Source organism: Anser brachyrhynchus, assembly GCF_964034855.1.
Source record: "Anser brachyrhynchus genome assembly, chromosome: Z".
In the NCBI taxonomy this organism is placed as follows: domain Eukaryota; kingdom Metazoa; phylum Chordata; class Aves; order Anseriformes; family Anatidae; genus Anser; species Anser brachyrhynchus.
This window is the reverse complement of record NC_137697.1, coordinates 77,983,950-78,008,292: the sequence shown is the minus strand read 5'-3', so window position 1 is coordinate 78,008,292 and position 24,343 is coordinate 77,983,950. Positions and strand designations below refer to the sequence as shown.

Sequence of the window (24,343 nt, the reverse complement as noted above, 5' to 3'; positions counted from 1 at the left end):
GACTGAGCAACTCAGGTGGTGCAGGGAAGAGCTTCAGAACTGTCCAGAGTTAGGTATTTTAAAGAAGGGAGCCCTGGCACTGAGCTTTCAATAACACCTTCCAATAACAAACTTTCAATAGTCATCAAAGCCACAGCAACACTTAAACTGTGTGAGCTAAGCCTTGCTCATAAAACAACGACAGCAAAAGTCCAAGCCAGTGCTTAGTATGCTGTCTTTAGTAATTTATTTGCTAAGTGTTACGTGTTACCATTCCGAAATCAATAAACACCCAGGAAAAGTGTCTTTACAGGTACCAACAGGCTGCATATAAACTGTTGTGCTTCATGTCCAGCAACGGCAGTGTTGTGAAACAAAGGATATGTGTCAGAGAAAATATACAACTGAAGTTTGGCTTCATGTAACTTCTTTTTGGCCGCTTTTTAGGCTTGAGCATCAACTTTGCATCCCATTACAACTCCTGACTGCACGTCGCAGTGTGCTTTACCTTCTGTTTTCCTCCTACCAACTATTGTGCTGCCACCGACTACTGTTCGCTCATCAGGGCAGCACTTGGTGCATGTACGTGTAAAAGTGACATTTCCCAACGGCACGCTGAAGGTGGAGAAAACTGAAGAACTTGCTAAAGGCCTGGACTGGTTGAGGATGAAGACGTGAGCACTTGTGAAGTGCTTTGGCTTGTGAAACATGGGCACGCAGGGAAGATGGGAAGCGGGACATGTTGGCTGGTATTGTTCGTTCTTGTAACTAAACTGGGAAGTGGAAAATATCCTGCATAACGATCAGGATTTTAAAAAGCAGAAATATCCTACATACCTAACTTCTGGATGTTTCATTTTGTAATGTTAATAATCATTGGGAACATTTCTACAATATGTTGGAGAGAGGACTCTGAAACTAGTTCAAATAGGTAAGAAGGACTTATAAATAACAGATTTTTTTTTTTTCCCAACTACACAACATAATAGCAAATAACTGTACAGAATAACTTGGATTAAGCACAGAATCCCTCTATCAGACCAAAACAATGCTTTTCTTGCTTTCATTTCTTTCATTAATATACTATATTAGGAATAGGTATGAATATTCTGAAACATTTGCTTTTTCAGATCCATCAGAATTCTTTTCCCATGGTTTTCTGAGTCACAATTATTTTAAGTTCCCGATTACCTACCAAATTCATAATTAAAGAAAACTTTAATATTGCCGACATATTTTGCATTCCTTACAAAGTAAGTGCATAGCATTTCTTTCATCATGCCCTGCAACAGGGAATACTGAAGTTTGTTGTTAGTTCATCTTACACAGAACAAAGGCTTTTTGGGGGTTGCTTTTTTACTTTTACTGGAGAAAAATCAAAAGGGCACAAACAGAAACAAATCAAATATGAGCTGACCCTTTATTCTATTAGGGTAGGCTGTTCTGCATGAAAATAATAATCAGTCATTAATAAACACTGAACATTTGTAATGAAGATCTGGTTCCAAGACCAAACCAGTCTGAGCATCTTCAGTAGATTAATTGCTGTGAGATCATATATCTCAGCTGCAGAAAGGCTAAATGGAAGTTTTAATGTGCTGCAAGCCAGCTGCATCAATGTAACTTATTCCCTCTAGTCAAGCAACATCAATTTCAGAAGCAGCTATTATCCACACCCTTTCTTTTAAGGTTCCTTTTTTTAATATTATAAATTGCTACTACAGAAGAATTGGAAACGTTGCTAATTAGTACCTTCCTTTTGAAGGCTAATTTTGAATTATTCTTGATCTTTTACTGAATCCATTAGAAAAAAAAAAAAAAAGGATCAGTTGTCCTCATTCTAAGGCAGCATTTCCTTCTCTTCCTTGGAAAGGGGAAGAGAGAAACTTCCCTTGGAAGCGTATCTTCTCAGACCTAGTCTTAAACCATTTTGTTACTCAATCTCTACCAAGATACATGTCAAGAAGAATGGTCATTACTATATAAATGTGCAGAAAGAGTTCTCCAAAATATGCATCTCTTTGAGATCCCCAACCTCACGCAGCACAATTATACAGTTCAGCTGCTGCAGGAGCTTCGATACCTTTAAAGAACAGCACAGGATTTTCTCTTTTTCTTAATTAATTAAAAGGACCATCTGATAGAATATGTAGCACGCAATCCCAAATTAGGTTAGAGGATTAGTTTAGAGGATTTATCATGTGTAGTTCACATGTATTCATAGAATGGAGAACAAAATTCTCATATTAAATGGGCTGTAATTTTTAAGGAGATCCATGCTTAGTGTCAGAATCTGATGCCCAGTACATACTTAAACTGTCTTGTCTAATCCTTAGTAAATTCCTCCGGCCAACATAGCTAGATTTGTACCACTACTTCCACCAGCATCTTTAGTGGAGGGAATCCCAGGCATGTTACCAAGACCATATTATGCATTACCAGCGTACGGGATTTATCAAACCACTGCGAACCAGCCTGAGTTAGCGCAGAGCCAGTGATACCGTAAGTTATGCTGAAGGTACATTTGGCCCTCCACAGCATCACTGGCCTGGGAAGCAGAAGGATGTCCTGATGGTTTTACAGCTCCAGTCAGTGATACCAACTGGAGTCCTGTATAAAGCCTGAGTACCTCAGCCAGTCTCCTTGGTGTAGTCCCTGCACAAACTAATATGACCATGAGTGCCATGGTGCATCTTTGTGTGACGTTTTCTAACAAACTAGCAAAAACCAGGGAAATGACAGTATACCATTTCTGAAATCAGAAGGTATACTTACCTTACGTTTTTAATTTTGCAAGATGTAATTTCCAAAATGTAATTTCACTTTTTACTAGACAGAGATAAGCAAGATAAAAATGGAGAGAATAAATTTCTTTTTCCCTATGTTCTTCTTTATTGACAGGTAAAATATCATTTTTATTAAAAGACAAGAAAATATGTAGGTACACACTTTTAAAAAGGAAAAACTGTTTTTTGTAGCATCCAACTCACTTTAACAGCAGAGGCTCTACCTTTGGAAACCAAAGTGAGCTATGGCATGAGACTGCTGATAAAGATTACGAGGCCAGAAAAAGCAAAGTTTTACTTAGTGCAAATGATACAGCACCTTCCTGAGGTGGTCACAGGCATCCAGAGCTGTCTGACAACTAGAAGGCAATGCTAGATAAATTTTGCCTGAAAAAAAATGCACTGAATGAATACATCTGATTTCCAGGTTCGACTAGAGGAAAGTATTGATGTCATGGGTGATAAAAACATGTAGGGCTGTGAAATTTGTACTTCTTAATTGCCAGAAAAACTGTTAGCCAACTATCAATGGCCAGCCATCAAGATTTAACTAATGGTAACTGGTTTTGGAAGCTACCAGTTAAAAGGATTTAAGTAAAGAGCTGATTTGCCTCTACCACAGTTTCCAGAGTTGCTAATAAAGCCTTCATCTGTTCTCCTGGAAAAAGAAATATATTTGTAGATATCTCTTGAAGAAACTGTGGTAGCTTTTTAAAAGTTTCTAGCTCTCTAAAGTACATATCTACTAACCAATCTGCAGAAAACGTACTTTCCATCTTATAGTAATCATGAGCCCTTACTGGAAGTCTGCTTGAACAAGCTACCTTTCTCAGAGTTGAAGTAAAGGGTGAAAACAGATTATAAACTGAACAAAAATTTAGCAGCATCTTGTTAAATAAAATCAACCACAGTTCTCTTTGCTGACTGCAGTAATCTTGTTCAGTGCGTTCATAGAATCTTCCAATTTTCTCTTCTGGATGAACAATGTTCAAAAGTTCTTGTTTTACTGGTAGGGACTGAACATAATCCAGTGGCAATTTTCCATTGGAGTCCCTCTGCTGTAGAAGGACTGGTCCTGCAAGAAAAATACAAACATTAATAATAATGACATGTTCCAGCTGGCAGCTGATCAAGATTATTTTTTTTGCCAGAAACTAGGAGTCTGTTTAAACTCATTTTTATTATGTTGGTACAACTGATGAGCTAGACATTTGCAACCAGAGAAGGGCAACGAAGCTGGTGAGGGATCTGGAGAACAAGTCTTACGAGGAGAGGCTGAGAGAGCTGGGGTTGTTTAGCCTCAAGAAGAGGAGGCTCAGGGGAGACCTCATCACTCTCTACAGGCACCTTAAAGGAGGCTGTAGAGAGCTGGGGGTTGGTCTGTTCTCCCACGTGCCTGGTGACAGGACGAGGGGGAATGGGCGAAAGTTGCGCCAGGGGAGGTTTAGGTTGGATGTTAGGAAGAACTTCTTTACTGAAAGGGTTGTTAGGCATTGGAATGGGCTGCCCATGGAAGTGGTTGAGTCACCATCCCTGGAGGTATTTAAAAGACGTTTAGATGTAGCCCTTAGTGATATGGTTTAGTGGAGGACTTGTTAGTGTTAGGTCAGAGGTTGGACTGGGTGATCTTGGAGGTCTCTTCCAACCTAGATGATTCTGTGATTCTGAACACAATTTAGAACATGCAGAGAGAACATTTGTAACAGTTTCTTTATGACATAGTTTTAATTTTCTTCCTGGTTTTGCTATGTTGAAAGTCAAGGATTATTATACAGAAATGTGAAAGAAATTCAAATGTACCTTACCCCTAAAATTTCAAGTAGCAATGTACCAATGTACAATTTCACAAAGAAATTTACAGGCTGGGTTATTTACTGAAACTGTCTCAAAATTAAAGGCAATTTATTATGATGGTCTTTATTTTACGTTTTTGGCTGGCGTGGCTAACCTTGTCCTAAGCTATGCATCAAGATAAACTACTGAGGTAGGAATCCTAGTCTTCCTCAACTGAGCTAGAAAATTTAGTCTCAGCAGATCGTTGCAAAAAATAATTACTATAGTAATTGGATTTAAAGTAATTAAGTGGGACATGGTTTTCTTATTCAGAGAATAAGAAAATAATATTTCTTTTCATACTACATTCTTTCAATATTTCCTGTTTATTAGTACAATGGAGCTATTAATATTTAAACAATTTACAGATGTCCTGATAAGTTTAAGAAAGGCCACACCAGTAAGAAAAAAATGAAGAGGGATGTAACACTACAGGTGGTGTTTTTCAAAGGTGAGAACAACATAAATCTTCGCATGTAAATTTGGGTTACTATGCAAAAGAAATGATGCAATTTCATAACTTTAGTGTGTTTTCAGAAATATATTTTAATTACAAAAGATTACTCATTGCATGACTTTACTGTTATTAGAGCTTCTAACTTCCCTGTGATTGAAGCTATATTGTTTTACTCCCTCACTGACTATGTAAAATAATTAAGTTCTGCAAGCTGAGGACCTTTTTGCAGAAAGGGAAGAAGTTATTGCAGAGCTGTGCTCTAAGTTATTGAGCAGAGTAAATCCAGACTGAATGGGTAACACGTTTTCTACCATAGTCTTGTCAGCTACTTGACAGGCCAAAACCCGGAGTGTGACAAAGGCAAAGATAAGGGCACATGCAGCCTTATAGTTGCCAGAAAACTTTGATGAATGCAAGTGCAAGTAGAGCTCTTCCCGTAGGACAACAGGATCATCCACTACCTATTCTTCACAATAGCCGAGGAAAAATGCACATCTATCAGTGCAATGCCGTTTCCAATTGAGGAGCTGGGCTTACTACATTATTGGCTATTGCATCACTTAGACCGATGGAAGTGAGCCCAGGTATTGGCTTGGCATGTCAGATGTGTGGTTCAGTAGATATATAAAACACCTGGGAGCCCAAGAACTGAAGCTCAGCAAACACAGAGAGGTGAAACTGCAAAGGAATGAATGTATAGATCATGAGCCGGCGCTTGTACAACAGACAGAGACAGCCTTTAGGGGGCAGGAGAAGACTGTAAATACACAGGGTCTTATGCCAAGAATGAAATAAAATTTTTGTTTCTCTAGCTTAATTAAGTAATAGGCCATCTAAATACAGTGCATTCTTTTACCTTAAGGCTACAAGCAGAATGATTTTTATTGAAAAAATCTGGACTCAGCATATAACACAGAGATTAAATTGACACTGTAGGTCAAGAGTAAGGATATCGCAAATACCCATTTTAGTAAATAAATTAAAAGAAAGAAGAGTTGATATCCAGGATCATTCTTTGCTGTTGTTTTGTTTTAAAAAGCATGTTAAGTTAATTATGTTGATACGGGGTATTTCAACACAAGATACAAGTTCCCTGTCACTTAAAAAACATACTGTTCAAAACATTTATCACGTGTCTGCCTAAGGGGCAATGTATCTTTTTTTAGAAACTAAGGCGCCCCTCCCACTATTATCCCTAAACAGCAGTTATCACAATTACAATATAGATTCCTTTCTTAAACTAATTACCAAGCTAATTGTGTTCTTCAAAGACCATCACATTAATTTTCATAAATGCTGAACAAATTTAAATTGAAATACATGATTATATAGAGATTTACTGATCTATTTTTGCATTACAGTAAAAATAGATCAAAACAAAAGAAAACCCTTAGCTTTACTTGGTGAATAGGTAATCTTTATCTTTGTTAATTAGTTTGGAGGATATAGTTACAATGCATATGGTGTAAAATACAGAATAAAAACATTATCATATTGGAAACAAAAGTGAAAATCCTGGCTAATTTCATATTCAGCTGATCAAGATAAGTGTGAGAACAGTAATATTTTTATTGTGACCAAAACAGCTTGGCTTAAAAATGTTTTAAAGTAAATATTTTATAATAAAATTTTATTTTATGCAACCATTAATAAAAGCACCACAAACTTCGTATGGACTCAGAACAGGATAATTTCCCTAAACCAGTTTAGCGTATATGCACTCACCCCCATGCTGAAGTAGCAGCTTGCCAATTTCTACGTGTCCATTTGACAGTGCATCATGCAAAGGAGTCACCCCGTCCACTTGACTGAGCAGGTCTACCTCTGGACAACGTTGCAAAATTTCATGGACACACACTGTGCTGCCATGGTTACAGGCTTCATGCAAAGGCGTCCAGCCAGCATGGTCTGAATTATAAATCAAGGGAAGTTTTAAAACAGCAGAAGTAGTACTAAAATGCTAATAACGTAATTCATTAGACAGCAAAACAGTTGACTTTTTAGCATTCATTATGGTGACAGTGGCAACATGTGATTTCAAAATAAGAACTTCTATTGAAAAACATGATAAAAAAATCGCATTTTTAAAAATTGATACAAAATGTGATGTTAAAGTACATTTAATTTAAAATTAACCTTTCAGCAATGTTTGCTATGAAGTCCTGATTTTGTTAGTTATAATAATAAAGGCAGTTTTCATAGCATAAATATAAACTTCATTACCAAAAGGATGTTTAACAGTTCCTTATCTGGCTTAATTTCTTAGTTCTGTAGAGAAAATGAATAACTTACCTTTAACATTAATTTCTATTCCAGGGGAAGAGAGAAGCTGAATCAATCTCTCCACTTTGTTTCTTATGCAAGCTTCATGCAGGGCTGTCTCTCCTACCATAAAAAATTAATAGATTACACTAGACTAGGCAAGATAGCAACTAAAGAAAATAATCAAAGTGCCTGGAACTAGGAGACCTGGCTATATGCCAGAAAATTCAATAATGAGTAAGATTTTCCTTTATCCTGTTTAACCATCTTTTAAGAAAATTCAAAAAAAAAAAACCCACAGCGCTTCTGTTCCACCAGAGATCCAGCAATGAAATTGTATTGCAAATGGTTTAACACAGGAATTATCTCCCCCCAGTTCAAGGTTTAAAGCTTCAATCACACTATAAAAGCACCAAGTGATCACAGAACACCAAAAATACTGGGTTTTGAAGCAATAAAACTTTAGAGTGCAGTTGCCCTCCCTTAAATTTATTCATGAACCTACGTTAAAATGTATGGTTCTTTTTACACAGCATTTATAGCTTAATTCAAATGAATGTTTCTGGCTAAGCACGAGTGCCTCTACACACTCAAGTATAATTCAGAACTTCAAATCCGTTAACAGATGGTTTGCTGTTTCTCAATAGGCTGTCTGACTTGGCTACAGTAGCAAGGGAAGGGGGAAAAGAGGGAGAAATACATGAAGGGGTCCTAATAATAATAGTAATAATAATAATAATAATAACAAAAAAGAAAATCCTCTGAAAAAAAAAATACCAAGCCTTGGTATCATGTAAAACTGAAGTGTGAAAAATTGAACAGCAAGCAACTGAGAACTGCTGCTTATATATAAAGACACCATTAGTCTCTGCATGATAAAAACTTCAGACCCATTCTGAACACTGTTTTGCTTTCAAGTAAATGATTAGGTTTGAACAAGAGCCAGAGAAAAATCTTGATGCCAGGTGAAAGATGATGCAACAAACATCTTAGAAATGAAGAATATCTCTGGCTAAATCTCTTCAGCGTTTGCAATAAGATTAACATAGCGTATTTTGTTATATTAATACTTTCACTATGTAAATCTGTCAGCTCCATACTCATTCTTTCAACAGTAGATACTACTTACAATTTTGGCAGGGAAAGAATAGAAAAAAAAGCATTTTTTCCTGTAGTCCTTCAGCTCACTTTTCTTTGTAGAAGTCAGCATGTAATAATTCACATCAATTTTACTTGCAAAAGCAATAAAGAGAAAGTGAACCAATTTTAAAAATGCATGGTCTGGCTCTGTTACTGAAGCTCTCTTAAATCCCAAAAGAGGGTGAGGTGGTTTTTTTTTTGTCCTTCAGTGTTTGTGATACAATTCTGATTATAATTTTTTGAACAATCCTAGGTTCTATTTGCTAGTTTTTCCTAAGCCTTCTCTTGGGTGTCATGATTAATAGTTGTGTTTTAAGTGATATAGGTAAATTTCTGATGATGAAGATAATAAAAAGTAGTTCCAGTGAGTAATTCTGTTGAGGTAAAGCCTCATGTAAAGTACAATTTATTGCATTTGTGTAATAAGTAGGAACTGAATGAATTACTGCAGTGCTGTTTTATTCCTTAGGTACTTGGGTTCCAGTATAGCTAAGACAAAAGCCAAATGCCTTTCATAGTCTGGGCTGAATGCCTGGAAGAAAACAGTCCATATGCTTAACACAGCTATGTAACATAGCATACTCCACAGTCTTTGTTCACAAAATGTCTAGGACTGAAAGAGATGAAGACTGAATTATACTTTCAAATCAGAAGACGTTGATCCTACCAAGCACAGGTTGAGGTGGATTAGCAAAGTAAGGCGGGCAAGCCTGGAATGAGCTCACACAAGCTGTACACTGTATTTAATATCTGGGAGGGGGAGGGGAATGAAGAAGGCAGCTTTATTCCACCATATATACAATTCCTCCTCTCAAACAGACATTGACAAAAAGAAATGTGAACCATAAGAAAATAATTCTTGGGCATAAGCCATCATTTTAGTTGAGCATTCATAAGGTCAAGATTTTTAAACCTGAAACTGCCGATTCTAACCATATAAAGTTCTTAACATAAATTAGATACATAGAATACCTTTAACATTTCTCCTGTAAAAATGCGCTTCTTCAGCTAAAATGTAGCAATTCTCTTTGGTGTCTGAAGCCCCAACTTTCTCCCTTGCTCTACGCGTCCTTGTACAGCACTTACTAAATACTAAGTCACTGAAAAGAGAGCAAAGGAGACACATCTAAAATCACTCTTTTATTTTTTTGGATAGAGTGTATGTACCTAAAGACTTTAAAATGTGTATAGGTATCGTACTTAGATCTAAGAATTTCAGAGTTATTTCTAAAATGTCTTAACTATGTAATTTATATGTCATTTAATTATAACTGTATTTAAAACAGCAATAAAATTAAATTACCCACAATTAAACTTTTTTAAAAGGTAATTCTGTGAATTGTTCAACTTCTCTATGTATCCTTTATTTATAATATTGGGAAAATATTACTACATCAGTCTGCATGTATGCAGAGATGGAGGATGGGGAGAAAAGGGGAACCCCACACCAGAGGTGTTACAGGTCTAAAATGGAGATTTCTGTCAGTTGTAGTAATTTGTAGACAACAAAACAGGTCATATAAAGTTCAAGAAATGTGTCAGGTCAGAAGCTGTCCCCCAAAGCAGAATAAAACTGGTGATGTTATAGGTATTACTTACGGTAGATCAGGCAGCACTTTGACTTGGTTCTGCTTATCACCATTTAGCATCTGTAATGCCCTTTGAGACTCAGGGCATGGCCAACGCCCTGTTTTCTTTTTCTTTGCTTTACGTATCTTTCTTGTCTCACACATCCCTAACTCTCTCAAGGCAGGCAAATAGGAACAGACCTGTTGCAAAAGTAACATTTTCAGTGAGTTTCTGTAAAGTAAACTAAAAGTCTTTTTTCTGTTCTTGCACTTCATGTACAAGCAGTCATTCACCACCCACAGGGTACTGCATCTCAGTTTTTTAAAATATGGTCCCTAAGTGATGTTTGCACATATAGGTTGTTGTCAGCTCTGCGATCTTTATTTTAATATTGCTGTAGTTCACAACAACTCATACGCTAGCCTCAGAGGTGAGTGAGATATGTCTGAGCCAGGAGGTGGGATTTTTTTTTTTCTGTAGCCGAGAACATATTCATCTCTTTAACTGGATATAACTGGACTAAAGAAAAGCTAATTGATTCTCACTTACTTAATGGAAGTATTTACAAGCTTTCTTCCCCCAGCTCAGGGAGCAACTTAGCAAAGAAATACTCCCCTCTTTCATCCCTTCTAAGCTAAGGGTTGGAATAAGCCTTTGGACATTGTGAAAGCAGTAAGCTAGTCAGTTAGCTCTTAAGTGTTCTTTCATTATTGGGATAGCATTGTAGGTATTTTAGCTCGTTTCTGGCAATACAGAGCTTCCAACCCACATCTGACCCTCTTTTCAAAAAGTCATGCGAGATTTTGCAGTTTGGCAAAAGCATAGTCCAGTGAGGGGTCTCACTGCATGATTAGTCATTAGATCAAAGAATATTAAAGAAGGCTTTGAGTACGTAACACATCGCTGAAGATTATGCAAGCAGCGTGCAATGAAGGAACTCACTGTACAGTTACTTGCGGAGAGTCGGAGAGCACTGCTTAAACCCATAGGAAAGCCTAGCTGATAAATGCTGTATGAGAAGAGCAAGCAAAATTGGAAAATGGTCAGTCTTTATTGTATGGAACAAGAAAGAAAGAATGCTAAGGAAAGCCATAGAAACCCATGAACTTTTATTCAGGCTCTGCTAACATTTTTTAAAGTTCTTGCAGAGAGTGATTAGTAGTCATGGCAATACTAAAAATAGTGATTCCTGCTACATATGTGTTGGCAACATACGTTAAATATTAGATCTCGTTGGTTTATTTTTGAAATTCTGTCAGTCTTTTGTTCAAGCTCTCTTTAAACACAATGTATTAATAAACAATGATCTCTGTTCACAATAAATTTCTGTAAAGTTTGAGAAAACTTATGTATGGAAAAAATTATTAAGTTTGACTTTGTTTTTCTTTAACTCTACCTGTCAACTTCAGGCCATAACACTCAAGAATTCCATATTCTGGTTAGACTTTAGCATAGAAGTTACTGAAATGTGGCTCTAAGTTAGGTCATGTCATTGCTGTGTGATCTTCCTGATGTGTGTGTATCCTGACAGTGACTGTGGTTTTGAGAATTTCATTATATATTTCCTCATCAGCTATCACAGTTTGTGATTTGAAGGCAAGAAAAGGTTTGCAAGTAGGAGAAAGCTTTTAAGAGGAGAAATTCATAGGAAGACGCTGTGGTTCAGAATAATAAAATCTCGTATCTAACAAATGCTTGGACACAGTAGAATAAAAATCTGAAGGAAAACATATCCATGGAAAACCATGCAGTATTTTGCATTTTCCTTAATTACAGACATAATATTGCAAAAAAGTATTCATATCAAAGATTATTTTAAAAAGCTTTCCTTTTGACTTTCCATGTTAGCTGCATGTAAACAGATTAATTAACTCGAAGAGGTGTTACCAATTCTCTGGTAAGAAAAACTTCACTATGGTTTTGAACCTTGCTCTCAGGCAGATAGAAATATAAATGCAGAAGAGTTACTGCAGGTGGAAGAGCATACATGCAATGACCAAGACCTTACACCACAAAAGAAAGATATTTTCCAAGACTTTCGCAAATCTAATTATTTGTTAAGTACTTAAGTATCCTAGGTTATTAAAGAGTGTAAGAGTTACTTACTATTTTCTGAAGAGAAAGAGGTTCTGTAGAAATAGTTACATTCCTCTGTAAACACAGTTTTTTAAAAACTGCTTCTGCCACAAACATTTGAAGCCAGAGGGATGGTATGGTACAAATGAACATTTGTAAATCATGTATTGAAAAATCTGGATAAAAACAAAGGGAAGAAAAAGAGCTCTACTGTTGCAGTTACTGTAAGTTATTCTCTATTAGAATTACTAAAATAGTCATATTAAAAAAGATTGTATCCATCATCTGATAACAAGACCAGCTTCTTAGACAATGATCATCAAACTTTAAAAGACAAAGCACCACTTCTTACAATATTAAGCACTTTTAAAAAATGCTCTGAACACAACCTTATAAAAGCTCTAGATTGATTTTGAGAATGAAATTATTCATTTGATGAAATTATGCAAGTGATCACCTTTAAAATTTCATGTGACATAATACAAACACAATTTAGGTAATATGTATGTAACACAAACAAAGAAATCTGATTAAGTAATGCAGGGCGACCTACAAATTCTACATGGGACCTTAAGCAAATTCCAATACTATTCAGATGTACCTGTCTTCAGGCTTAGCTCTGGCCTACCTCATTGTTTTTATTTGTTTGTTTGGGGTTTTGTTTGTTTGTTTTGTTTTGTATTTGTTTTTAGAGGAGATGGAATGGATGATTTTTCTTAAGGTTATATTTGCATTTTGATTCTAGCAGTAGAATTTCATCAAAATAGCACCTGAAAAAGGTGGAAAGCAAGGTCTGCCAAGGTCTTTACTGTACTGAGGTAGTATTCTGCTCTGCTGAGAAATGCTCACACAGTAAGTGGTATACAGACACAATCAAAACAAGAATAACATTTAAGTGTCTTCTACTCCAAGATTGACAGAATCTTAGGAAAATTCTGTTATGGTTTTTCACACTTTAAGTCCTGTGGACTGAAGTGAGCTCCAGTGATCACCAATTATAATGTCAAATAATCTTTATTCTTTACAACCAGACTATGAATGTTATTCCTATGAATGGTCTGAATGGATGAAGAAGCATATAAAAATTAATTTAAAAAGAAAATCCTTTGGAGAGGTAGCAGGAGATACTAAAAGCTCCACTGACGTAAATACTACAAAGTTCCAACTTTTTTTTTGGTTTGTTTTTTGTTGTGTTTTTTTAAATCTGAGGCAGGTTATAATGGTTCTGATCATTCACTTTCCATAGGAAAGACCAAGACCAGAGTCAAACTATTTGACTAGAGACATAGAATTCAGTGTTGTTTTTTTTTGTTTGTTTGTTTTTTCACGACAGCTCTTCTCAAGTGTCCAGGTGGAGAAGGCAACAGCACTTCAAATGAAGTCTAACCAACACCTTTCTCTACATGCCTTTTCTACAACACCTTTTCTCTACATCCCATGATTCTATAACAACAACAAAAAAAAAATGGTGGGAATGAAGTTTCAATATAAAATTAAAAATATTCAGTCTTTTCTTCAGATTATTTTTTTCGGTCCAGTTGAGTTCCTCATCCTCAATTGCTGAAACAACCAATAACACAGCTGATGTTGAATGGCAACGGTCCGAGCCATAACATTTCTCTTCATCTAGTATATTAATTGAAGAGGAACAATAGATATATGATACTCATAGGAGCAGCTGAATCCCACCCTACCCCATTAATGTCCTTTAAATCTAAGGATTTGGAATGAGACATTGAAATGTTTCCATCTGATGTCTGTAAGGACCAAAATTTCAGGGTAGCTTTTGGACTTACTGCTGAAATGCCTTTAACAAATAAGATCAAGCCTGTTGAGTGAAAGGTCTCATCTGAAAATTGGTCTGAGCAAAGGTGTCCCGAATTGCCTCTCTGAAGTTATGGCTTATTATGATATGCTTACACTTCCTCCTAAACTGACAAGAGAACTGCAAAGATTTTATTTCCTCTTCACACTCTTTAATCTTGCTTTTGCACTAATACCTATAGAGATTTATTTAAAAGGATTTTAATAGGAAAGCTCTCTCTATTTGGTCTTTGCTTGGGACAGACATACACATGCACACACACAGAGTAAAACAGTTTCCTGCATACACATCACACCGTAAGACAGCATGGCTGCAAAAGAAGGTAAAACATAACTTGAATGTAAACTGAGAATTTTAATTTAGGACTTCTTTGGTATATCTGATTAAAAGATTGAGAAGCATTTCAAACACTCACCGTCACAAGCAATGGCAACGTATTGTGCTAAATCATCAGCTATTTGACAAAACACATTTCGGTCCATAAGTAAACCTGAGATGATCCAATACTCCACTACAGTTCCAAGAATTGCCTTTAATAGAGCAGCTATTTCACATCTGAAAGCCTACAAGGAGAAAAAAAAAAAAAAAGTATCTATAGACCTGTATTGTATAGTAAATTCACACTGAAAATGTGCCAGTAATAATGCCAGAGAACATCTTCAAATAAAAGGCATATCAGTTCTTCACTGGCGTTTCTCTCTCTGATTAAAAACAAACTGTTGCAGCCAGGTCAACAAAATTAATTATGCCATTAATGCCATACCAGTTGAGATATGGCATTAGAGAACTACAAATTATTTGGAAACATACTTTCTAGAACACCATGCAAAATATGATCAAAGATTACAAGTACAAAATAATTTATTTTCAAAATAGGTTTTGTTTAACTGTAAAATTTCAAGTATTGCATTTTTGCTAGTTAACCTCGTGTTTATTTAATAATTACAGGGCTCTTAGCCTCCTTGCTCTGTTAGGATTCACAGTTCCTAAAGGTACCATCATGAAACTAAAGCCCCCAGTGTGATTAACCACATACATATGTGCCAAAAGGTGGGTAAGGTCGTAAGGTGCTACTCTATTGCACATAAAAAACTTAGGCAGTATGTGGGATCAGGAAACTTTCTTCTACTATTAAACTTCCAAAAAGACCAGCAGCCGCATTTTTAAAGTGAATGGAAGTAAGGTCACTAGCCTTAGCTTTTTCTCCCCTGAACCTGCAGGAAAAATAAGGATACACAGATAAGAAAGCAAAGCATATTTTCTTGAGGAGTTACTAAGATGACGTGTAGCTAGACAACTTGTCATCCAGGAGGTACTGTCACATTAACATATGTATTCATCCATACTAGCACTTCACCTCACTATTATAGGTTCGGTAGCATGCTGTTTCTGGTGTCCAAGTTAGTATGTGCAAAGGATAGTCAGATCTGTCTACACAACACCTTTCTCCACCGAGTAGAAATATTCTGTGCAATGAGTCTGAAATACGACATTCCTCCAACCACATGTTCAACCACACCAAATTCACAGATTTGTATGTCAGTTTTGAATGTGAAAATTAGAAAAATACATGCAAGATAGTAAGAATACATGAAGCTAATTTGACAAAATTATCAGAGTCTAAGTAGAGCCTACACCTAAGGCTCTACTAGAGAATCACTACAGTTACACTAGAGCATCTGCTGATACACTGCATTCCAGTGAACAAGAACGCATACTTCGAAACACACAATTTTGGATAAGAGAGAAATGGAATCAAATATGTACTTATTGGTAAGCTTGAGACTTTAAAGAGTTACTTAAAGGAAACAGAACTTTTCTTTTTTTAGTTGTGCTCCACAATCAATGGTTTGTCTGATACTCCTTTGAGAACAAAATACATTCAGGGTTGGTTTAAAATAATTTAATACAATTCCCTCAGGAGCTGGAAAGCACCAAAGACCAAAGCAGTTTGAGCTTCATCAATAAATCAGACATATATGAGAACAATGGACACTGTGACACAGATGAAATTTATTATAAAAATACTACAAAATCATCTGCAGAAAACCTACATACATACTGCCCATACAGTTAACAGCCTTTCTTGTCATTCAAAAGAAAAGGAATAAACAGAACTACAAATAAACGTTGTGTGGGGGGGTGAGGTAATCTCTGTCACTGAAAGCTTTTAAGATCTGGTTAGACAAAATCTGTCAGGAATGTGATCTTTGAGATAGCTTCCTGCCCTAATTCCTTTTTTTCTGTTCAGCTCTGCTTGATTTGTTTTGCCCCTTGCTTTACTGTATCCTAATACATTATTTTAGATGAAATGTGAGATCTCGTATGGAAAAAAAAATGGAGCACTAGTATGGCAGGTCAACAACATGATTTTTTTTTTTCTGCCAATATTTAAATATTTTCAAGATATATTACTCTGTATCTTCTCAGAATTCAGGAATAAAAATTGAAGAACTAATTCAAAACATCCCAAATTTCCTTAGTTATGCATACCTCTTCGTCATTGGATCTCAAAGCAAAATACTGGGTGAATACTTTAACCCTGTCAATAGCTGTTAAAAAAAAATAAATTACAGAAATGCATCGACTAAGCTGATTTTTAACAGAAGTAAGTGACAGGATCAAGGACATACAGACGTAGACTGAGGTAAATGCAGATGTAAAGCACAAGTATTTACATTGTTTTTTCATGTTTCTAAACCACAAGGTTGTATTACTTCAGCTGTGACAATTTGTGGAGAGGATGGGAGACACGACACAGACAGGACAGGACAGGAAATGGAAATAATGAGTGTTAATACTGCAAGTATAAATGATGTTCCACAAAGCCAGATATACAGTTGCAAAGTAAATCTGACTGGTGGTACATTAGCTGCAGCTGCCTTTGCTAGTTAAGTATATCTGCACTCTGAGGAACACAACCCAGGTAACGCCAACTGGTACAGGCTTAGCTGGCATTCTGACAACAGTACAAACCAAGAGCTTTCTCATCATGAAATAAATGGTTCAATGTTACAAATGAGGGGATAATGCTCTAATTTACTTAAAGCATAATCTGTTTTAAGAATATTGAAATATTAACTTATTAACAATATTTTCATTTTCAGCCACAGAAAAATACAAACATAGTCATGAAAACATATGTGTACAATATTAAAAAGGAAAAAGAAGCTAGCATTTCCAACTGACATGGGAATGTTACCATGTATGCCAAAACATCATTGTGCAAATAAATAGCTCCTGCTTTCAAACTCATGAGACTACATCCTCTAAATCAATCCTAAAGAAAAGTCTTTTGCAGCTTTACAACTGTAGTGCTGGTTTAAAGCTGCAGATTTCCTGTAATTTAGTTGATATTTTTAATGACCAACCTAACATAAAGGGAAAAAAATAAAAAAGCTTCAGCAGCAATATTTTTAAAATATAAGCATAATTCTTAAAAAGCTAAGTGATCTCTGTATGCAAATCAGTAACAAAGTAAATTCACAGGAGCCCGCTGATTTTTTGTACACATACAAAAGCAATATTCAGAACATTATATGAAAACTCTTATTCCTGAATATGAAATAACAAATTACCCATACAAATGACATAAGGTCCTATACTATTACCAAAGGCAATTTCGCATTATGTAAAAATACTTCTAAATGAGAGGTCACCATCATTTAGATAAATTATGTGGCTATTGGTCACTGGAACACAAGCCTTCAATCAGTGAAAATTGAGAATATTCAGAAACCACTGATTTTGGCCCTACCACTTATTCTTCAACTTTTAACCAGACTTGAACCTGACTTAGTTTTGTTTCTTTATAAATCAGCGAATGAGAACGTGATTTTTGTAGGTGCATTAAGAAACTATTCAAGTATCTCTCTTTTCCCCGCAAATGCGTAATTTTAAAATTCCTGCAAATAATGTAATACTACAAAATGTAGTATTTCAAATCACATTGAAAAGATTCTTAAAGGACTACAGTATTACTTATGATGCCAAAGCGGGTCTGGTTGGCAAAGATTTTTCATTTTATTCACAGGAGCCTGTATGGTGCTACGCTTTGAATTTGTTCCTAAACCAGTGTTAATGACACACCAGTGTGTTACCTGTTGCTGAACACTGCTGGAACCTGCAAGTTGCTGAACTTGCAAGTAGACTGGGGGTGCTAATTGGGAAAATGTGAAAGCCTGGATGCCTACTTGCTGGGGGTGCACAGGAGGTTGGGGGGGGGGATGCAGCCAGGACAGCTGACCCCAGACGACCAAAGCAATAGCCCATACCATATGATGTTGTCCTCAACAAAAAAAGTTGGGGAGGGCAAAGAAGGAGGAAGGGGGACATTTGGAGCTGTGGCATTTGTCTTGCCAAGTAACCGCTATGTGTTCCGAAGTCCTGCTTCCCGGGAAGCTGCTGAAGATCTGCCTAACAATGAGATATAGTGAATGAGCTTATATTCCTTTGGTTGTGTGCACAGCTTTGCTTCACTTACTAAACTGTCTTTATCCCTACTCAGAAGTTTTACTGCTCTTGCTCTTCCAATTCTCTCTCCCATCCTGCAAAGGGGGGACTGTGTGAGTGGCTGAGTGGGGGCTTACCTGCCAGCTGAGGTCAACCCACTACACCATGCTTAGCTAATTAAATAAGATCCAATTAAGTATTTTTTTTCAAAACTCTCTTACTGGTTGTTAGAGTTGAGAATCAATGCTAACTCAGAAAAAGCACTGAAGCGAACAAAGGCTGTTGACTGTGTTAGCATATAAAGGACAACGGGTGACTGTTAGCTTAGCAAACCCAGTTCCTCCATTGCTGTTTCATTTAATGCTTTCAGGAGTCAAGTACAGTCCTCCAGTGATAGAAGTTTTAGTACTCATATAAAAGTTCTCATTGGAAAGCTTTTAAGTCACGGGAAAATTCATTTTAACTTTCTTACTTTGAATTAGAGAGTTATTTTAGAGATGCGTTTTAGAGTTCTTTTCTATAAGGTATAATGTTTTCAGGGTTATACAGTACTCTGAAAACTGTCTAAAACATACTTCCAAGAAAGTTTTGGGGAGTAACAGAAAGACATTCAATTCTACAAATTTATACCATACTGTAATGATACTTGAAACATGGAAGAAAGCACACTAGAAATATGAAAGACAATGCAAATAAAAATTGGAATGAATCCCTTTTATATTCCTTTGTCAGACTGTGTATTACAGCCTTAAAAAAAAAGAAAGAAAGAAAAAAAGCAGCAGCAGAGATGACAAGTGTTCTGGTTCTTTTAGTGAGGCAGTATCAGCATGAAAAGATGCCCTAACTGAATGGCTACTCAGTGTTACAAATAATACGTTTGTTCCTTTGTAAATTTTAAAGTTAATTTAACAGCTCTGTTTCAAGGAACCTTGTGAGTTTCTGCATCAATCCTATTTACTTTTGAAGTATGACACGCATAGACTCATTCCCATGATTCTATGATTTTAGCCATATATTCAATATTGATTCCAGAGATGAAGAGATGGAAAAAAACACATCTGTGTTCTTTGGCAGTGCATTTTAAACTACAAGAATACTTTTATTCCACCAGGATGTCGCAGTAGATTAACACAGTGATGAGTGAGGGCATTCGATTTCCTGTCACTAACTTTATTACAGTACTTTTATGATAAATTCCAACACAAGAAAGTAAATGCACCTGTATATGTAATGACAGTCACCCACATATGTAACCATAGTCTTTGTAGCCCTTCGTTCTTTATTTTTCTTTGTTCCTGATACAGGTTACAATGGGCCTGAAAAGTGAAAAACCTTCAGAGTATTTACTCCAAGAAAACCAGCAACTCTCATGCAGAATTTCAGCCTGGAGGTTCTCACTTCAGATACTACATCTGTTTCCGGCTTGCTCTTTTTACACACTCATGTATATCTATATATGTTTACATATATGTATTAAGTATTTTTTGCAAAAAAACCCCTAGATGACAGGGAATATATACAGATACTTTCCCTCTCCTCTGATTGCTGATTGTTGCAGTCTCTTTGAATCACATAAAAAGAGATGCTTCTCATCAAATTCTGAATAGCTAAAAAAAAAAAATTAAAAAAAAAATCACTTTTACTGCTTAGAAATGAATCTGTTTGATATGCCTCAAAAAGAATTTCATTAAATTATTTCTCTGCTTTTATTCACAGATATTTTCACAGAACAATTGCATGGAAGTTTACTATATCACAATTGGCATGTTTGTGTCTTTCCATGATCTCATACCTTTATGTAAGCAGGCAGACATGGTCACCCCTTTACACTGTGCAAAAAAAAAAACCACACAATTTTCTCTGCCTATATGGATAGAAAGATTGCCTGAGCCATTCCTTTAATTTTGGTTTCTAAGTGGCCTTACATGTATATTGAGAATGTGCTGCCTCTTAAGTAAGCAGTTTTTAAAAAACAAAACTGGTAACAATGAATCATACCCTTAAACATAGATGGGGGAAAAATTGCACCCAATATGCTCTATTTAATGGCGTATGTTTTTATGTATGCATCTCCAGAATAATTAAAAAAAAAAAAAAAGAAGAAGAAAAGAAAACACAGTTCTGTCTGCATAGCTGGGGAGGATCTGCTCTTTTGGCTCCTTTGACCTTTTCAGCTATGTCATGGAATTCTAAAGGGAGTCTCTGAATATAAGAAAAATCATTATTTCAAGTTCTAAACAAAACTGAGAGTGCAGAAAGCAATAATGATGAGTTTTGTATGTAAAAATACAGCATTTTGTTTTAGAGATTATTTTTGCCAAAAAATGGAAAGGAAAAAAATGCATTATAAAAATATGAAGCTAAAGGACAAGGCAGTAGGAAAGAACATACAACACTACAGATATTATCAGGCAACAGAATAGAGGAGCTGCTTTTTAGGCTAGAAATCTGCAAGGACATTGCACAATAATTATAGTGCATCAAATCAAAATGTAAACACAATAGGCATTTTGGCTTTGTGCTGAAAGGACAATTCTTATATCTATATTTTTTTGTATTGTATTTAAACATATATGAAAACTATGAAAAAATAAAATCTAAACAAGAGGTAGGTCTATCTTTTATGCTGTGTTTTAGTCTTCCTTTATTTTTCATACATGTACTACACTCTGCCACAAGTGATTATTCTGCTTATGCAAAGAGCAGTTCATGATAAAGGTATGGCTTACAGCACAGGAACTGGTCAAAAGAAGGCATAGTAGGAAAAAAAAAAAAAGATGTCTACACTTAAACTGCACACTCAACACCAGGAAACATATGAAAGCAATCTCATTTTCCAAAGAATCAGAATGGCCACTGAAATCAACTGAATGTGAGCCTGCTTGGTGCTCAGGACCTTTGAAAAGGTAGGTTGTTTAAATATAAATATGGGTATAGAAGCCTAATTTTAGGCACTTTTTAAATATCTTGACCAAGGATAAAAGGCAGCACTGTTTCAGAATATCTGTCTTTGATAGTCCTCAAAAAAGGTAGGAGGTCTGGCTAGGTAAGATGAGTGAAACTCTCATTATGTTTAATCTTTCTGCTTTCTTAACATAATGAAGAACTAGTAGCTATTATATTGAAAGTGCTTTTTTCTCTGGAATACTTGATTTTCTATTGTTGTTCTGTTATTGTAATGAAAAAGTGAATGAAGTACCTATTTATTCTGTGCTTTCACAATAATTTAAAAGAGAACGCAGAGACAGCAGTAAGTTTGTATTTTATGTGAGAATCAAGAAGTCAAAGATGTTTTACAAGGCCTCTAGCTTCTGAAAAGAAAGAGGTGGTATAGAGGACACTCAGTATCTTTCAGGTCAATGTCCTGCTGGTCAGCAGGTCACAGAACAGCAATTAAGTTGCCTTCAATTCCATTTTTATGAAAAGATCTAGGGAAGATACCAAATGAAACTAAAAGACTTGGGAAGAAAATGGGGCATTTAATAAAATAAAATAATGTTTATCTGTAGAAAACAATAAAAAATTGTTTTCTTAGCTCTCTCCTTCTAATGCTGCCTGAATACAATCACTGTAAAAGAAGATAATCATCTCTTTTGTTACCCCTTATTGTTTGACAGGATGTGTTAAGCTTGTGTCCCTAATGACTACAGTAATACCTGCTGGTAAGGGCATGTGAACATCTGAATGTAGCCAACAAGCTACTCATGACTCGTTTCTTCTCTACAGATCAATATGAGAATCTTATGGATCAATTCATTTCCTTTAGTGGAGCAAAAACCAGCATGCTTCACAACAAAAGGCAGATATAACAAGCAGCTGTGATACTTACATATAATTCCTCACAAAGGAATGAACAAAAAAAGTCTTTTAAAAAATATGTCAGTCTTCATTATTTTAAAGCATAAAATTCATACTCACATCATTTGTTCTGTTCAATTCTCTATGGGAAAGTATGACCCAATCTGCTAGAATATTTATGTGTTTGGTGAAAAGCACTGAGGTTTCGCTTCCCAGCCAAAAGGTTTTCAGAAGAACTGTCTGTGGCATTACTTGCTGGTGCTGTGAATTGGTCTCTTCAACCAAACTGAAAAAAGAAGCAAGTGAAAAAACCTAAATCTTTATGCCACTTTGATTACTATAGTTACTAGACAGAAACCTTATCTTCTGTCAAAACATACAAAGGTTTGGCAATTTTTAAGTATGGAAAGATCAGACACAATTTCTGATGAATAATAAGTAAAATAATGATGACTATTACAGTCAAACTGAAGGAATTCTAATACTGTGCTAATATATAAAGGCTGCCAGAGCAAAACCAAGACATTTTTTATATTTCATAAACTGAGGAAAGATAATTATCTCCCTAGTGAAAGGTAACATTTAATTGATTTTTTTTTTTAAATCAGTATGTTCAAAATACTGCTTGTCGAACTTATGGAATAGATATGGAAACATTGCAAAGCTAAAAATGTAGCTTTACGAGCAAAATTCAATGCTTACTGAAACTTGTTATATAGTGAAATAATAAGGCTGTGAAAAGCTAGTGGTCTTAAAGCACAATTAGAAAAAAACAATACCAATTACAATAAATAAACTGAGAACTAAGAAATATAAAAAAATGTTAAGTAATACCATCTCTGTGAAACAGGATATTATTACAGACATACAAAAATCAGCATACAATCTGATGTAGATTAAAAAATGCATGTGAAATCGTGAAAAAGTAATAAAAGCGTTATCCTATTAAAACCCACCTTTTTGTCAGAAACTCTACTTCAGCTTTTACTAAATCAAAGAAAAACTTCAATAATGTTTTGTGAACTATCCTCTGTTCATCTGCTTTTCCTGAACCTGGGACTGCATGACAAATGGTTCTGCAATAAAGGCAAGACCTGAAAAATAAACACCAAAAAATCCACTTGTATGACGGAAATGATAGTCTGATTTATTGGCAAAGAAGGCAGCTTTGACTTCGGACAATTTTGACGAGGAAATACCTTGCTCCCCAGCAACATTTATCATTTTAAAAGCCAAACTTTCTGGTTTTAAAGCCACATTTTCTCCAAAAACTTAACGTTTGTAACTGGGGCCTTGTTTTGTAGATGAAAATAGTGCAAACTGAATCCTTTAACCACGTTTTCTGTATTTTTCTGTCTCAACTGATTTACTGTACAATTACTGATTTTAACAGAACTTCCTGCAAATCCTTTAATTACATGGCAGTCTTGCAGTATTTCATAGACTTAACATCCACCCTATAAACAGTTCAGAAACAGTTCACAAAGTTACTTGGCAGGAATACAGTTTTTGATCAAATCTAGTGCTTGTCTGACATGATGGAGATAATTTTGAATGCGTGCAAAATTTTTCTTGCTAGAATTTTTACTATTAGAAAGAACATGCACATAGACACAACAAAATAACAGATATACAACTGCTAGGTATCCAGAGTCTGCCAAAAGGTACTAAAAGATAAAATATTTTACATATTTTCTCATATTTAAATTCTCTTCCATTACAATGGCACAATGACATGTTCCTAATCAAAATTGTTACATGTCCAATTATGGTGATTCCAATACAGCAATTCAATGCCCTTGAAGTCTATATACACAGTTACTATGATCTACATTTACACACTTCTAATCACAGTTGTACCAAACTATTTAAATATTACTTAAGATTTTATGACAGTAATAAGAAGTGCTGTTTTTGTTCCAACCGCATGAAGAGTTAGTTTCTGTTGATGTAAGTTACAAAGAATGAGTTCCTAAGCTAAAGCATGGACAAACTTGCCAAACAGCTATATAAACTGAGTCCTGTATTTGTACATGTATAGGAAGTTTATGATTAAAATCAAAATAGAACATGAAGCTTCATTCTTGCTAAGATAAGACTGGGCTTTGCCTCATAACTGCAGATATATTTGTGTATATACATATATACATACACACCAGAACAGCA

The 24,343-nt window shown here is 35.6% G+C and overlaps 1 protein-coding gene across 3 annotated transcripts in view; it reads right to left on the bottom strand.

Annotated features, from left to right (window-relative positions):
• Positions 1-2,847: 2,847 nt before the first annotated feature.
• SLF1 (SMC5-SMC6 complex localization factor 1) overlaps positions 2,848-24,343 on the bottom strand; it is a 39,612-nt gene continuing 18,116 nt past the window's right edge. For all 3 annotated transcript variants that reach the window (XM_080572684.1, XM_080572686.1, XM_080572685.1), the window contains 9 exons: positions 23,134-23,271; positions 22,298-22,463; positions 14,343-14,490; positions 12,133-12,278; positions 10,057-10,226; positions 9,430-9,557; positions 7,348-7,440; positions 6,781-6,963; positions 2,848-3,840 (listed from right to left, as the gene is read on the bottom strand). In XM_080572684.1, coding sequence (XP_080428810.1) covers positions 3,356-3,840; positions 6,781-6,963; positions 7,348-7,440; positions 9,430-9,557; positions 10,057-10,226; positions 12,133-12,278; positions 14,343-14,490; positions 22,298-22,463; positions 23,134-23,271 — 1,657 coding nt within the window. In that variant the 3' untranslated portion in view covers positions 2,848-3,355. The remainder of the gene's footprint in view (positions 3,841-6,780; positions 6,964-7,347; positions 7,441-9,429; positions 9,558-10,056; positions 10,227-12,132; positions 12,279-14,342; positions 14,491-22,297; positions 22,464-23,133; positions 23,272-24,343) is intronic.